The sequence below is a fragment of the Amblyomma mixtum genome, chromosome 1 (genome assembly GCF_055824585.1).
Source record: "Amblyomma mixtum isolate Tamu chromosome 1, ASM5582458v1, whole genome shotgun sequence".
NCBI lineage: Eukaryota > Metazoa > Arthropoda > Arachnida > Ixodida > Ixodidae > Amblyomma > Amblyomma mixtum.
In genome coordinates, this window is record NC_143012.1 from 307,489,358 (window position 1) to 307,503,913 (window position 14,556).

The following is a 14,556-nucleotide window of genomic DNA, read 5'->3' on the forward strand; positions in this document are numbered from 1 at the left end:
GCTCTAACGACTCAGCTAACCAGGACCACTAGCAGAGGGTAGGCAGATGGCAAATTGATTAACAACTTTAAGTGGGAACAGTTTTGGTTGAATGTTTAGGGGAACCCTCCATTTCTTCAGCTACAAAGTTTCTGTGAAAGCTGTATAGCTTTCCTTTATAAGCTGCGTTTGGGTGGATGCTAATGAATGATTACTCCCTTATTAGAAATCTACTCCACCTTTGGGGATTACCCCAGATATTGGACCAAGAACAAGTATTGCATGGCCCTTATAAAGCCTAGTATTATACAGAAAGTTCAGGCCTATCACAGCCATCATTTATAGCTGTTCACTACCTTTTTTGCACATTGTGTACTAAGTGCCCATTAAAAACTCTATTTTCTAATTTGTTCATTAACAATGCGTTTTTAAATATCGGTCACATTTGTCTGCTTTGTCACCACTGATGTGTGTTAAGATTCATTTGTGTTGAACCTGATTTTAACATCTTGCATTTAATATAGTTTTGATTTCGATTAGAGCAGTTTTCTGCAACAACCCTTTGCTTGTGCTTGCTGCATTGTTTCAGTGAAAGTACTGCTTCAAGCTACAAAATTACAGAAACGGATACTCACCAGAATCAAGATCTGTTGCACTGACACGCAGTAAGCTGGACCCAACAGTGACATTTTCAAACACCTCATCGCTGTAGCTCATGGGGTCAAAAAGAGGGGCATTGTCATTCAGATCCATAACATTCATGTATACAGTAGCAGTTGATGACAGACTGGGAGTTCCAGAATCCTGAGCTTGTACCACAAGTACATAGTGCTGATGCTGGAAAAAGAAACATTGTTGCAGTGTAAAAAGGTTGCCACACAAACATCAACCAGGACAGCGCATCAGTGCTTCAGTGTTTATGCATTACCACAGATTACAGGAGCTCTTAAAACATGCTCACAGGTTACTTCCAATTGTTGGAGGCCTAAAAAGGTATGGAAATGAGAACTTTTCAAAATGAAGTGAAACTTTCTATTCATTTCTAAAGAACAATATCTTAACTGAAATCAATGACATTCAACAGAAAGTCTCGTACATAGTTTGTCTGGCTGACTGCTTAAAAGGCATAAGGTTATTTAAAAGCAAGTTTACAAAATCAAAAACTTTTGCAGGTTTCATTACAATCTGTAATTTTTTCATGAGCTTCTAGAAGATCATGCCAAGTATGATATTTTCAGGAATCAGTTAATTAAGTGATCAGTCACAATCCAAGCATATAAATGCCGTCTCTCCAAATCAGTAGCGGATAGCCTTAAAGCATGCACTGCTGAATGGGTGCAAGGATGCCATGCAAGCGTGCCAGCACCCAATTTATTATGTATGGCACTGTCGGATGCATACCTGTTCGTAGTCCAGGTGCGATGTAAGCGTAAAGACGCCAGTTTGGGGGTTCAGGGAAAAGACATCATTGGCCCAGTCGCTCAGCACCGAGTAGCTAACCTGCCGATTCAGGCCCATGTCAGTGTCCGTGGCAGACACAGCTCCAACCTGTGCACCCCGCTGTGTGTCCTCCCACAGGTCGAATGAGTAGGCAGCTTCACCAAACAGCGGCAAGTTGTCATTTGTGTCCAGTACCTGCACCAGCAACATGATATGTCTGGCTCAAATGCTCTTATTGTAGATCTCTTCATGCGGAAACAAAATGTTAATGTATAAACACACAGATGCTGATTGCAGAGTCGGATTCACAATCTCCTTGCGCATTAGACTAGCGCCTGACTAGCTGGCACATCGGTCTGTTGCATGGCTCTAGCGATTGAAAAGATCACTCAGAAACAGGCACAGCAGTAAAGGCCCCTTTCAGGTGAAAGCTGAGGTCGCATAAACTCATAATTGCTGGTAGGCGCGTTATCATAATCTTGCTGGACTCATGAAAGCTTTGGTTTGTCAAATCAGCTCTTGATTGGCCAGCACTTTGGCTACTGTTACGTGACTGTCCAGCTCACGGGCACGCCGGACAAGCACGAACTGAACTGGCGTTAATAACATCTTTGTGGACATGGTGAATCTGGCCACCTGTTTCTTTACAGTGCTAAGCCTTGCAGAGTTCATTTGCAAGTGCACAAAAGACGTAAATCCTCCTCGCCTTTACAATGATTGTTTTTATTGAGAATTACAGATATCTCTTATCTACAGTTAACATACTGGTCTGTAGCAGATGCAATGAGATGCTTGGATTCTGCATTCCAGTTGCATTTTTCTTTTTCTTTTCATACTTGTGGATGGTGTGCCAGGGGCCAAAGAAAAAAAAAGACAAGGGAGGGAGGGCTTGAGGAACTGCCGCGCTGTTCAGGAGCACGTAAAAATGTCCGAAATGGGCACAGAAGTCGTGAAGCGCGCACTAAATGCATCGCTGCAGGCGTAAAGAGGCGCTGCTACAAATAAAAAGGAGAAAAAGAAAACGCCCTCGCTTCCCTAAGCCTGGCTGTAAATCCGCCCCTGCAGTCCGCTCAAATAGCATAGACCGCCCCCTTGAACGACTGGGGCAGCTTCTCCGCAAGACTTCTACCGGTTTGGAGCACGTGACTGGGCCTGCTCGGTCGTCTTTGCGCCGCGAAAGGAGCGCGCGTAAATATAAAGCGACCAAAAACGGAACAAGAAAGGCGAGTGTCACGGTGCTCTCTTCCTGTGAACGGTTGTAAACACGCGTGAAGCAGCAGCCGCGAGGCACTCCCCGTCCTTCCCCGGTCGCAGGGCCAGTTCTGCTTCGTGCATGGCAGCGTCAGAGAAACGTCCAGTTAGCGTACCTACGGTACCGAGGCAATAAAACGTATATGGGACCGATTTACGGTGCCTGGAAATTAACTCTCGGACACTCGCCGGCCGCGCACAAGGAAGGAGGCGTATAATTTCGCATTTCCAACGAGCAAAGAGCGAAGGCACAGACGCGGCCACGCGACGGCTATAACTAGTACTCGTGAACGGATCACCGTGACCTAAAAAAGAGCGCACTCGTGACACGCACAGCGAAGAGTTGGGATGACGCTGCGCATGCGTCCATTACGGTATCCTCCGGACGTTACGGAAAATGGAGCGAGGCGTCCATTACGAACGCTTAAAAGCGCCTCCGTTAACCACTGATTGCGGGTTCCATTCAAATGGTCACGGCCAGATGCACTGTCCATAAAGGAGGCTGCCGTCTAATGCGCCCCTATACACGAGTGTCGTGAGCTGGCGGCTCAATATCCAGCCTCGTGCGAGACAGTTTTCCACGTAGACTAGTTGCCTTGAGCATAGCCAAGAATAAAGCAATGAAGTATTTTTATTGAGAAGTACCAAAGATGGCGTTTTCATTCTATATATGGCAAGGAGGCAAACATATCCCACACATGTTTTAGAATTTCAGCTTATGTGCAAAGAGAGCCCAAGTTATTTGATCCCAAAACAATCTCATCCTTTACACCCCCTTGCAACACCGCTTTCCTGCGGAAAGAACTTCGTTGATGTAGAAAATATGCGAACATGCACCTATATCTCAGCTTCAAATAAAAACGTTTCACGCCTCGTAACAAAAGTGGCTTATATTAGACGTTTTTAGCATATCGGATTAGGACCCTCTTGTGCATGCGCAGTTGCATCGTTGGGGTCACGGGGAGTCACAGCGAGTGCGTAGGAGGGGTCCGGTAAACCGGTATACGTCTACGCTAGTACGTTTCCGGTATGCTAAAAACGTGTCTAAGACGTCTAAAAACGTCTATGTCTGCTTATCATAACGACATGCATTGGCGACAGTGTGGGTATACGTATGGTCCTTTTGATGTTCTCGTCTTGTGTGCGCTTTACCCAAAAGAACAGCACCAACTAGAGCCCAACCATATATCCACGATTGTACAAGCAGACCTGCAGGACACAATTAACTGGCGACGTCGACGGCTTACCTCGATGGTGACCAGGGCTTCCTGCGACTGGACTCCGTCAGTGGCGGACACGTGGAACTGGTGCTGCGCCTGCAGCTCCCGGTCCAGGGGCTCGGCCAGCACCAGGGCTCCGCTCAGCGGGTCCACCTCGAAGCGGCCGCCGCCCTCGGAGTCCTGCTGGCGGCCGGCCACGATGCTGAAGCGCACGCTGCCCTCCAGGTCCGGGTCCTGTGCCTCCAGCACGGCCACCGTGGTACCCACGGGGGTGTCCTCGGAGAGTGACAGCATGTACGGCCCGTTCTGGAACCGGGGAGGGCTGTCGTTGCGGTCCAGAACAGTCACCGTCACCTGCGCACGAAAACGGGGACACGGTTCAGTCTTTTTCCCAGCAGCAGTCGAGGGAGAGAGAGAATAAAACTATGAGGACACTGAAGGCACTTTAAGAGTGCAATGCCATAGCATTTGATTTCACACTTGACGCAGCTTCTGTTGCAACTTCTGTGTAAGTTTCCGTCAGTTTCTTTGCAATTGTCCATCAACAGCCTTATTCGGACCGCCATCTGCAGTAGCAGGTATCCGTTATGCTGTGACGGTGCCGGCATTTGCATATATCACATTTACTCATAACCCGGTGGCCATTTTGTGATGACGTCACGAGGTCACGTGACTTCTCTCGACCAGTCATTAATTGCCGCCCGCCATGGTGGGCAGGCTGTCATGACGCCACGAGGTCACGTGAACTTTCTCGCCTAAACAGGGTAGCCCAGTAGAGCAGGTTGTGATGACGTCACACGGTCACGTGACCTACCAATCTGCGAATTTCGCGACACCCGACATCGACGGGGTTTTGGTGTGACTTCTCTATAATGATATAGCGTTAAAATTTTATTCAGAAATCTATCTGTCCGCTTCTCGCCGAAGTCCTTAGCCCAGGACTCCAGCTGCTGGAGAACAACGCACGCTAATGGTGAAACTTGTTTACTCTAAAGCAGGGGTTACCAAACGTCCCGCGGTCTTGGACCCACGCTATCTTTCAAAGACGACCTAACTCCCTGCATCTCTGCCCTCACCGCCTACTGCCATATAGAGGCATCAAGTGGCTGCGTATTGTTCACTTGTGACTATAGTGCAGTGCTCACATGCGTACGCGTAAAACGTGCAGTGGATCCAGCAGTGAGATTCGCACGTCTCCCAGCGTATTCAACTCACTCAAATTGCTCCCGTGTCATTCTTTAAAAACGCAAAGAAAATCATAACGATGAAATCCCACATTGATGGCTACTGTCATTTAGAGCTTGCCTATGTTCTCTTTAATTGGGAAAAATTTATTGCACACAATATTCAAATGCCAAGCGATATATCTGTTCACGTACAAAATAATAGTTCGTGAATACACCTTTCTTCTATTGACTGTTTCATAAGTATGATAGGTAGCTCTATCCGTGTAAAGTGACTTAATGGCTTTCAGCTTATATTTCTGTGACGGTGTGCAATGAAGTTTACACAACATGCACCAGTACCAAGCATTGCACACCACTACAGAAACATGAGTGCACCCGTGGGCCTTAGTAAGAGACGCAGGCGACATCAAGATAAGCTATCAGAAGGCGCCACTTTTAGACGCGTGCTTGCTTTCCTGACCCATCCAGACAGTGCATGCCTGCCTCGTTGCGTGCGACGCAGACAGCGCCAGACTGGCGCCTCCGTTAATCGAAACAGCCACAGCGTTTCGCCGGACACACACTCACGCAGGGCAATTAACCCGCGCTCCGGAGCGAAAACCAAGCACGTCGGTGCCTCTCGCGCAAACGCAGAACTCCGCGTATTCCGGGAACGTGCATCTATGCATGGCACTACGTGGTATACGCGTTGTTATCCATAGTCCATTTCACCTAGTTTCGCTTTGAAAGCCGTGCAGCGCTGTGGAAGCCACACAGCTGCTATCAGTCGGTCATGAGCAAGATTCAGAATGCTGGCTACTAGGACGAAGCGTGATTGGCTGGGGCCAAGGCTCCCGTATATCAGTGGCTATCGTGATTGGTCACCGCATGGGCACCAGCTTGGTGACAACTGATGAACAACGAGGTGAATGCGACCTCTGGTTAGCTCCTGTCAACTCTAAAGCCTTCACAGCGTGATTTTAATGGAACGAGGCAAAGTTGCCGCTGCAAGCGCGCACCGCATAGCGTGCATTCCTCGTTTAAGTGTGAGCACGAATTACACGATCCGCGATAAGAGCGCGGGGACCTTTCCGCTGTTTTTCGCGGAAAAAAAGGAAAGGGAGGAAGACGTCGTGCGTGAGCTGCGACGGCGACCGAGGCATCGGCTCTGGCTGCTCCTTTCGCTCGCTGTTCGGCGAAGCGATCGATCCTGTTCCGGTAGCACAATAAGCCCGACCCTGATTCTCCCCGGTCACGAGAGCGCTTCTTCTTCCTCCCACGGATTCCTTCCTCTTGTCTCTTCCCCGCCCACACTCTTTCCCACCATTTCCTTTCGTACTCTTATCTTTTGCTCGGAGGAGCCCTGCCTCCATTACTTCGTTTTAAAGAGAGGAGAGGGAGGCACGCAGAGTCGGAGAGGACGCCACTGGCTGGCAAGCCGAACCCAGCGCTTTCGTCATCCATCATCATCGGCAAACGCTCGCGCGTGAGAGTGATTGTCTCCTCCCCACCCCCTTCTCCCGTCGCGGCAAAACTTTCCCTCCCATCCCAGGATGAACCATTTGTGTACGGTCCGTAGTGGCGGTGATGGTGGTGGTGTGTGGACCAACTTCTCCGGATCTGCTGACAAAACGTCTCGTTTCGGGGGAAAAAAAATGAGGGGCGACTTCCAGATTTTTCGCTCTTACAGGTGCGAGGGGGTGACAGCGAAACTTCTACCACACCTCAGCTTTGCCCACCCCCCATGCATGAATGTAGCAGTTGCCATAGGGACCACAGGTCCCTGGAGGCCATGTGCGCATGCGCTGATTCTAGCTGACGGAAGCGGTATGCGGTAACACTGCGCTAAAAAACCTCTATTGTGCTTGGGCAGAACGCGAATGAACGCAAGAGTTTTAATTCCGGACATAGTACGGCACCATTTACTCAAGAGCGGGTCCCACATACGGCTGAAAAAAGTAACGTGGACTCTCCGTCCCCGTACTTCCGCTTCTTCAGTTACGTGACCGCACGTAGCTATGTCTGTCACGCATTGATTCGGAACGCAGACATTACGGCGCCAGACTGGCGGCCCTTGGCAGAAGTGAGTCTTTCATGCAGGTCAGCAGCTTTCTGAGTTCGGCCGCTGTTTGGCTGGCAGATGGTAGGTTTCATTCCTGGAAGTCACGGTGCGCGGCAACCACTAGTGCGCCGCGCGAGAGCCTTTCATTGACGCACGATGGCCGCACGAAGAGTTCTCGGACTTCTCTACAGCGGCCGTAAACCGCAATGTAGTATCTCGTTGTTCTGATGAATGTCGTCGTGAACACCCCTGTTCCATTTGTTTTTGACTCTTCCAGGCATCCGCTTCGCGGAGACAGGTTAGACATTCCATCGCAAAGCATGCAAAAACTTCCAACGCGTTAAACTATGACCTCCACCTGCAGCGCTGAGGTCACGGAGGCAAAGCAGCGACGCCAAGCTGAGCCATTCGTGAACAACAAAAGGCGTTTTCATCATCTCAGATGCGCTCGGTCCCGCTTGCAGCGGTATGCAAACAGGCCCTCGCACACTTGCGAAGCCTCCTACCACGAGGCGCGACCGGCCATCACACCCACGTGCCAGCGTCCCTTCGCCAGCGTGGCAGCTCGGCAGAGGACACACATGACGTTTACATTGTAGCACAGCGCGCCCTGCGGGGGTGAACCGGCGTGAGCGGTGCCCCACCACCGTGCTGGCGTAGCTGTCGTGGTCAGCAGCTTCGACACAGGGCCATTGGCCGCCAACGGCGGCCACTGCTGCCTCTACGCTTCGGCCCTTGGAACCACACAAGAGGCCTGCCTCTGCGAACAACGCCGGCGGAGGGAATCCACTCGTTCTTTCAGAAGCGCACCCCCGCGCATGGGCAGTTGCAGTTGCTTCTGCTGCTGCTGCTGCTGCTACCTCCATAAGCTGTGCACGGGACCGGTTCGCAGCTCTTCTCGCTCGATGGCCTCAGCCCCCTCGGCCCCCCTCGGTAAAGCACCGCCGGCGTGCGCTCTTCGACGACCAGCCGGGGCCACACCTAGGCTGCTCGGCAAACCCCGCGGATAGGAGGTGTCCGGGACGGATCCCAAGGGGAGAGGACGTATGCCTGTTTTGCCTCCGTTGCTTGCCCTTTCGCACACACTGGCTCACACATACGTGTGCTGTGGGCACACATTGGATTCTCAGCGGCGACGAATCTGGCGCGCAATGCACACCAGCAAGGCACACGGGCTCGCAGCAGAGACGGTGGAGGGGGAGGATGAAGAAGCAGAGGTGGCGGCGGTCATTCCGCGCCATCGTCTCCGTCGTCGTCTACGTCTTCGGCCATGACTTGTTTCCTTTCGTGAGCGCGCCCCGCCTTCCACCCGGCTCCACCTCTGACCCCGCTGTTTCCTGTTTCGGCGGCATCAGCGGGCAGGCCGCCCGCTTTGGTCGTACGCGCACACACCACGGCTGGCTACAGTGCGCACGTGTGTGTGTGTGCGTGCGTGCGTGCGTGCGCGCGAGAATGAACGAATGAAGGAAAAAAAAAAGAATAGAGGAATGAAGAAAAGAACCGAGAAAAACGCGCCCCCTCTCCTCCCTCCCCTTTTCCTTCTTTAGCCGTCGTCTTTGTGCGCCGTTTTATTTAAACCCCGAGGCGAATGTTTGCACCGCGACCGAGCCGCATACGCGCCGACTCCTACCGCTGCCTCCGCCGCCACCGCTGCTTTATTGCTGCTTCTGCCGCCTGCTGCTCCCAGCAGAAACCTCCCTCCCCCTGCTCTTTCCCAAAGCTCTCTTTGCAGCCTCCCGTTTCTTTTCGCGACTTGTTCTGCCCCCAACCAACTCCAAAGGCGGCGGTCTCGGAGGCATTTACACGTGAGAGGACGCTCGGCCATCAATCAGAGCTTTCCCCCACACCCTTCCCAAAAGTTTTTTTATATATATATTTCTTCACCAGTCTCGCCGTTTCCTTTTGTTCTGGCCGCGCCCTGATTAGTCACCCTCAGTGTAGATGAGATGAGCGATAGCGGAGAGGCGCTGAAATTCTTTTATGTACGTATACGTATTTCGCTGGTCGTTATTACCTCGAGACCATTAGCGAGAACAAGCCCGGCATAGTTCCGACGGAGTCCGTGTGTGGCGCCGAAATGTGCATCCGTCTGAGTTTGAACATGGTTCGCGCGAATGGTGCCGGCCCAACCCCATGCTGGTGCTGGAAAAGAACGACCTTGCCAGATCCGGCCCGGAATGGTCAAGACCTTGGTGCGGGTAAGAAAAGTAACTTAAAAAAAGAGAGATAATTTTGAACTTGGTTACCATGGGTTTATGAACCCACCTTTCCAATTTTCCAATTTTTTCCAGGGGGGATTTAAGGTGAGGGGGAAGAGAAACTTCACATGGGAAAACCATGCTGAAGCCCATTTTTTTAACACAAAAGTACTAAGAATACATGGTTCAAATAAGACCCCCCCCGTTCGCCCCCTCCGTGAGCGACCTATATAACCACCTCTGATTTTTTCACTAGCTAACGATAGCACATCTGTTTACCGAGTTAACTTGTAACATCAAATGACCTGGTCTCCCCGAAACAAAATAATTGATTATCGCCCAACCCTATTACCGGTAAATAAAATTTCTAATCATAAAACGGTTCGGAGCACTTGATAAGTTAATTATTCCCACAACTGTATAAGTATGCGTTCGGTTCTTATCGTTGTTAAATAAAGTTTACCCTCCTCCTCACCGTCGTTGCTCTCTGACTGCGGTGGACTGCGTTCGGTTCTTATCGTTGTTAAATAAAGTTTACCTTCCTCCTCACCGTCGTTGCTCTCTGACTGCGGTGGCCCGATAGGTTAAGTAAAAAAAAAAAGAGTCGCACATTTTACGCCCTCCGTTCGGGGCGATAAACTGGCGGTCTTGAACGCTGTTTACAAACTGGTGAACGTGAGAAGACTCCTTGCGAGGAGAACGATACCGCATAACGTCTTTCACTTGACAGTTTGTTTGCTTACGTATGTTCACGCTATAACCTCTTAGTTGTATATCACTGTCTTTGCCTCGGCTGCGCGCTAGGCTGTGAACCCGAGGACACGGGTTCGAACCCGTCCGCGGCGGCCGCGTTTTGATGGAGGAGAAACTCAAGGCGCCCTTGCACTGTGCAATGTCAGCGCACGTTAAAGAACCCCAGGTGGTCGAAATGAATCCAGAGTCCTCCACTACTGCGTTCCCCTATGGCCCATGTCTCTTTGGGACTTTAACCTAAGGCTTCTCTATATCACACAGTCTTGGCCTCCTCGTCAACTCTGCTGTACCGGCAAATCGGAGCCATGACTGTTGTTACCTCTATTTGATCGTCCGCCTACTCATGCTGCCTTCGCTCTGTATAGTGACGTCGTGTTGATGCTCTATTGGCCAACTGACCCGAAAGAGAACTTCCGTCTGTCCTTCGGAGTTAAGACACCGTGTGCCGTGTTACCGTTACCGGAATACCGGGAAGCCCGCCCACCACCAGTGCGCACGCGATGATTGGTCCCGATGTGGCGGACGTCCGCCCTGCAAGGCGATCTGAGCATGCGCATTGATGGCATGCGCTCCCCGTACTCCGGTGACTGTAACACGGTACACTTTATGCTAAAGGTGTCTATTGTCTATTGTAACAGCACGTATTAATTCGCTTAGAGTTCCTTCGCACAGGCGAATGGCCTCAGGTGCGATGATTTCAGGGTTCCTCCTACCGCGCAAGGAAGACGTGGCGATGAGCACGTTCCTTGTGTTTTTTGCGCCGACGATGTAACGAAACTCCGTCGTTACACAGACGGGGGAAACGCCTTCTCGTTTGTAGCGTCGCCTCCCACCATCCCGGTGACTCACGCGCGGCAAGCGCACATAAGCGGCTTCTAGGAACAAATTAACTGCGTTCCCTGTGCGGGCCTGCATGCTGGGAGCTTCCCCTTGCTCGGACCGTTGGCTAGCTGCGTGCCTCCGCGAACGTGAGCGGTGGACCGTGAGAATAGCTTCGGGGAACCTATAGCGGGAGAATGCGTCGGAACCGTAGAAGGGGGCGGAATCGCGCGGTAACTTCGAGGTTTCGCGAAGTTTGGTCCTGTTGCAACTAAACGGGAGAATTAATTCATGGACATCAACGAAATAAACACAATTCCTCTTGAAATGTACCGCAGTTCGTCACGGAAACAATAAAAATGTGGTTATAACGAAGTACTGTAAACAAGGGCGTAATTTACCCGCGTTAGTGCCTCCATGTACAGCTACAAGGAAAAGCTGTATAGATGCTGAACCAACTCGCCCAAACTGCCATTTTACTACGTTTCCTTTTTCATTATGACTAATGGCAAACAGCTCGAAAAAAAAAAAAGCTGTATAGTTTTCTCAAATCTTCGTAGTTCGCGAAAAATTCGTCCTTGTCCAGGGCTCGAACCATGGGATCACCATTAGCGACGCCGAAGCAGTTACTGTTTTCTTGATTCCTCCTAGCTTTATTCAAATAGCATTCTTTCATTCTTCCTTTTTTTTTTTGTCCTACTCTACAGACAATCTGCGAGCAACGCCGAAAGCAATCGTGTCCTCGTTTCAAATGCTACGCATGAGTGATATTCTGAAGCGGATTTGAAGGCAAGGCTTGAAAAAAAAAACAACAAAAAAAAACGTTAGTGGCCAAGGTTGCTCATTGCTTACAGATGGGAAAGATAATGTTCCTGCCTCGTTATTCAATAACAAGTCACTCGACCACTCCCTAGGTCTGGTCGTGTACTGAAACAAACACTCCTGTTTATTCTTCTATTCACTGGCGCATACCGAGGGCTCTGTTTTTCGTCTCTTGTATATCAGCGGGGTTTCTCCTTCCCCATAGCTTCGCCCACGTTGGGGTGCGCCCGGCCATACAAATGACACGCAGTAGTTTGTTCACGCAGTCTCTAACCGAGTAACAACAGCGCAGAATTGAGCGCAGCCTGACCTTTCCTTTGGTTGCAAGCGCACACATAACTCCGGACGTGTAGCAAAGGCGACGGTAGGCCTGATTCATGCGTGACAGCTGGCAATTTCCAGACAAGCGAGCCAAGAGCACGCGACGTCGAGCGGCGGCCGTGAGCGCTCGTAGAATCAACAGCCGTTGCGACCGCGGCTGCGACTGTAAAGCCATGCACGAACTGCCCTAACCAGCGAGCACCGCTTTCATGATCGCATTAGCTGACTGACGTATAAGAACTAGCAAAGCGTTCTTTTCAATATGGGCCTTCTGTAAGTTTAGCTTGTGAGTATAGTATAGTAGGAACAGGCGGCAGGATGAGATGCAGTAAGCGCCACATATATTCTGGCTGCTGTGTTCAAAACGTGAGTGTCCTGCGGAAGAGGGGTGGGGGGTATAGATGCATGCAAGGTTCTCACGATTTCACAGACCGTTGCAGCGCAGAAGATGGCGCCCCAATAGCGCCAGTCGGGTCAATAGGTGACAAGGAAATACGCCGTTTCATGATAGACTCGTCCGAGAACCCCATTGTGTGCAAACGAAGTAGCAGGCGCCTGGGCGGGGTCACCACGAGGCCTCGGCGAGCGTTAATCGAGCGAAGCACCGGCTTCGTACACTCCTCGCGCATCGAAGAACTGGATTGTAGTACAGAGGCGATATATATATGTATATATATAAAAAGGAGAGCATGCGCGCGATTTAAGCAGCTCGCGCGTGTAATAGGATTGTCGGCCCCGAAGGGAGTAAAAACAGCCGCTCCGTAGCCAGTGGTGCGTGACAATCCGGCCGAGAGGCTGAGAAAAAAGCGAGAGGAAGTGCGCCAATTTGGGCGTTTTCCCTTTTTAGCCGCCAAAGAGGAGATCCTCCTGACCCGCTCAATTAATCAGAGCTGCGGGTTCGCGCGACCTGCAACACGTACTACGTACACGCTGCGTGGGAGGAGAAAACGTGAGTGCGCTTAACTCTCGTGATTTCCGGTAGGACAGTCGGTGCGCACAAGACTTTGGGAGGGGGGGGGGGGGGGGGGGACCAACCTGTAGCAGAAGCAGCTAGGCCTCACGAGAGCGCGCACTTCGCGCCACCATGACTACATACGCTCGGGGCCACCCACCCACTCTGTGTGCTCCCACTCGAACACCGAAGAGGGGGAGAGGGAGTACACAGGCGGTCGCAATGTTCCCTCCGGAGAGAGAGAGGCTAATCTCCGGTACCCACCGCTCCTAGCCATCCTCCCCCAAACTCACCATCCATCAGCGCTTTTCGGCCCGAGGACCGACCCTGCATGGGACCGGCCGAGGTGGCTTGGTGCATGCCCTGGGCTGTTAGTGGAACTGAGTGCTGCACTCCTGCAAGCCGCGCGGCAGAGTGCAGCGGCATGCACGAGTTGCACGTATACTATGCGCGTCGATCCTCCGAGTAGGAACGGTCGTCAACACGTCACTGGCTTGCGCGACTCGATGCAAATAAGGATCCAATCCTAATGTGATATCAATAAAGGTCCCCATCACATGAAAAGCCGGCGTCCGTCCGCCCGTGTCATAAAAAAAAGCAGGGTGGTCCACCAATTACGGTGGGAAGGTGGCAACCTGTCCACCTAAGTAAATTCAATGCAATTGTCACCTGCCCACTGTGGCACTGCGCATCAGCTCGGTGATCGAGAGACAGCCTCCTGAAGAACTATCTGTACAGAAATAAGCCTTACAGGAGCTCGGGAAGGGCAACCTTGGACTCGGAACCCCCACCGGGGCAGCGACGCGTCGCTTAACCGCTGCTCTACTGTGCCAGTAGCGGTATGATGACTCCCCATGATCTATGACTCTATGACAGAGAAGGAATTCTTGCGCAGGATGTATCTCTGATACGATCGCAGTAGCCCTCCTTCGTCACAGGCCTTCGCGGAACTCTTCGGTCATGCGAATTATATGAAGCGAGTGGGCGCACATGTAGTTGCTGGCATCTGGACAACTGTCAGTGTGCATTTCACGTTGAAATGGAATCGTTATCAGTGGCAGGAAACCGTATCTTGTTTTTATGGCCAATCAAACAGAGCCTTTTACTTGACTCCCATCGCAAGGCTGCCTAAATTGTATATTTGGACGCTGAGTGGATAAGCCAAGGACACTCAAGTCAGGTTAACCAGCCCAGAACAACCGGCTACGCTCCTGGCTTTCGAAAATTGCGGGAGCTAGCCAGAAGATAGCTCATGCTCTGCAGTCAGACACAAGCCTCTATCGACTACGACAAGGAACGAGTAGGTCCATGAATATGGCCGCAGTTACAACTAGGAAGACAAAATTAATGATAAAACATCATAAAATAACCATTGCACCGAGACGCCGGCAGGAGTTTTATAGCCTCGCCCCGATCCGGACTCGAAAAACATCCTCTATCGCTTTCGTATATGCCAATGACTTTCGGAACGACGGTTTAAATATAGTAGCAGCTAATATCGCGAGGACGACTTATGAGCTGAAGGAGCCGTGATATAGCCTTTAGACGAGAAGAAAAAAAAAATAGGGGTGTG

The 14,556-nt window shown here is 51.1% G+C and overlaps 1 protein-coding gene across 1 annotated transcript in view; it reads right to left on the bottom strand.

Annotated features, from left to right (window-relative positions):
* The window catches only part of ft (cadherin-related tumor suppressor fat), a 103,462-nt gene that overhangs the window by 20,329 nt on the left and 68,577 nt on the right, over positions 1-14,556 (bottom strand). Inside the window, exons 5-7 of the mRNA XM_089581999.1 lie at positions 3,918-4,244; positions 1,381-1,614; positions 615-816 (exon numbers count right to left, since the gene is read on the bottom strand). Coding sequence (XP_089438125.1) covers positions 615-816; positions 1,381-1,614; positions 3,918-4,244 — 763 coding nt within the window. The remainder of the gene's footprint in view (positions 1-614; positions 817-1,380; positions 1,615-3,917; positions 4,245-14,556) is intronic.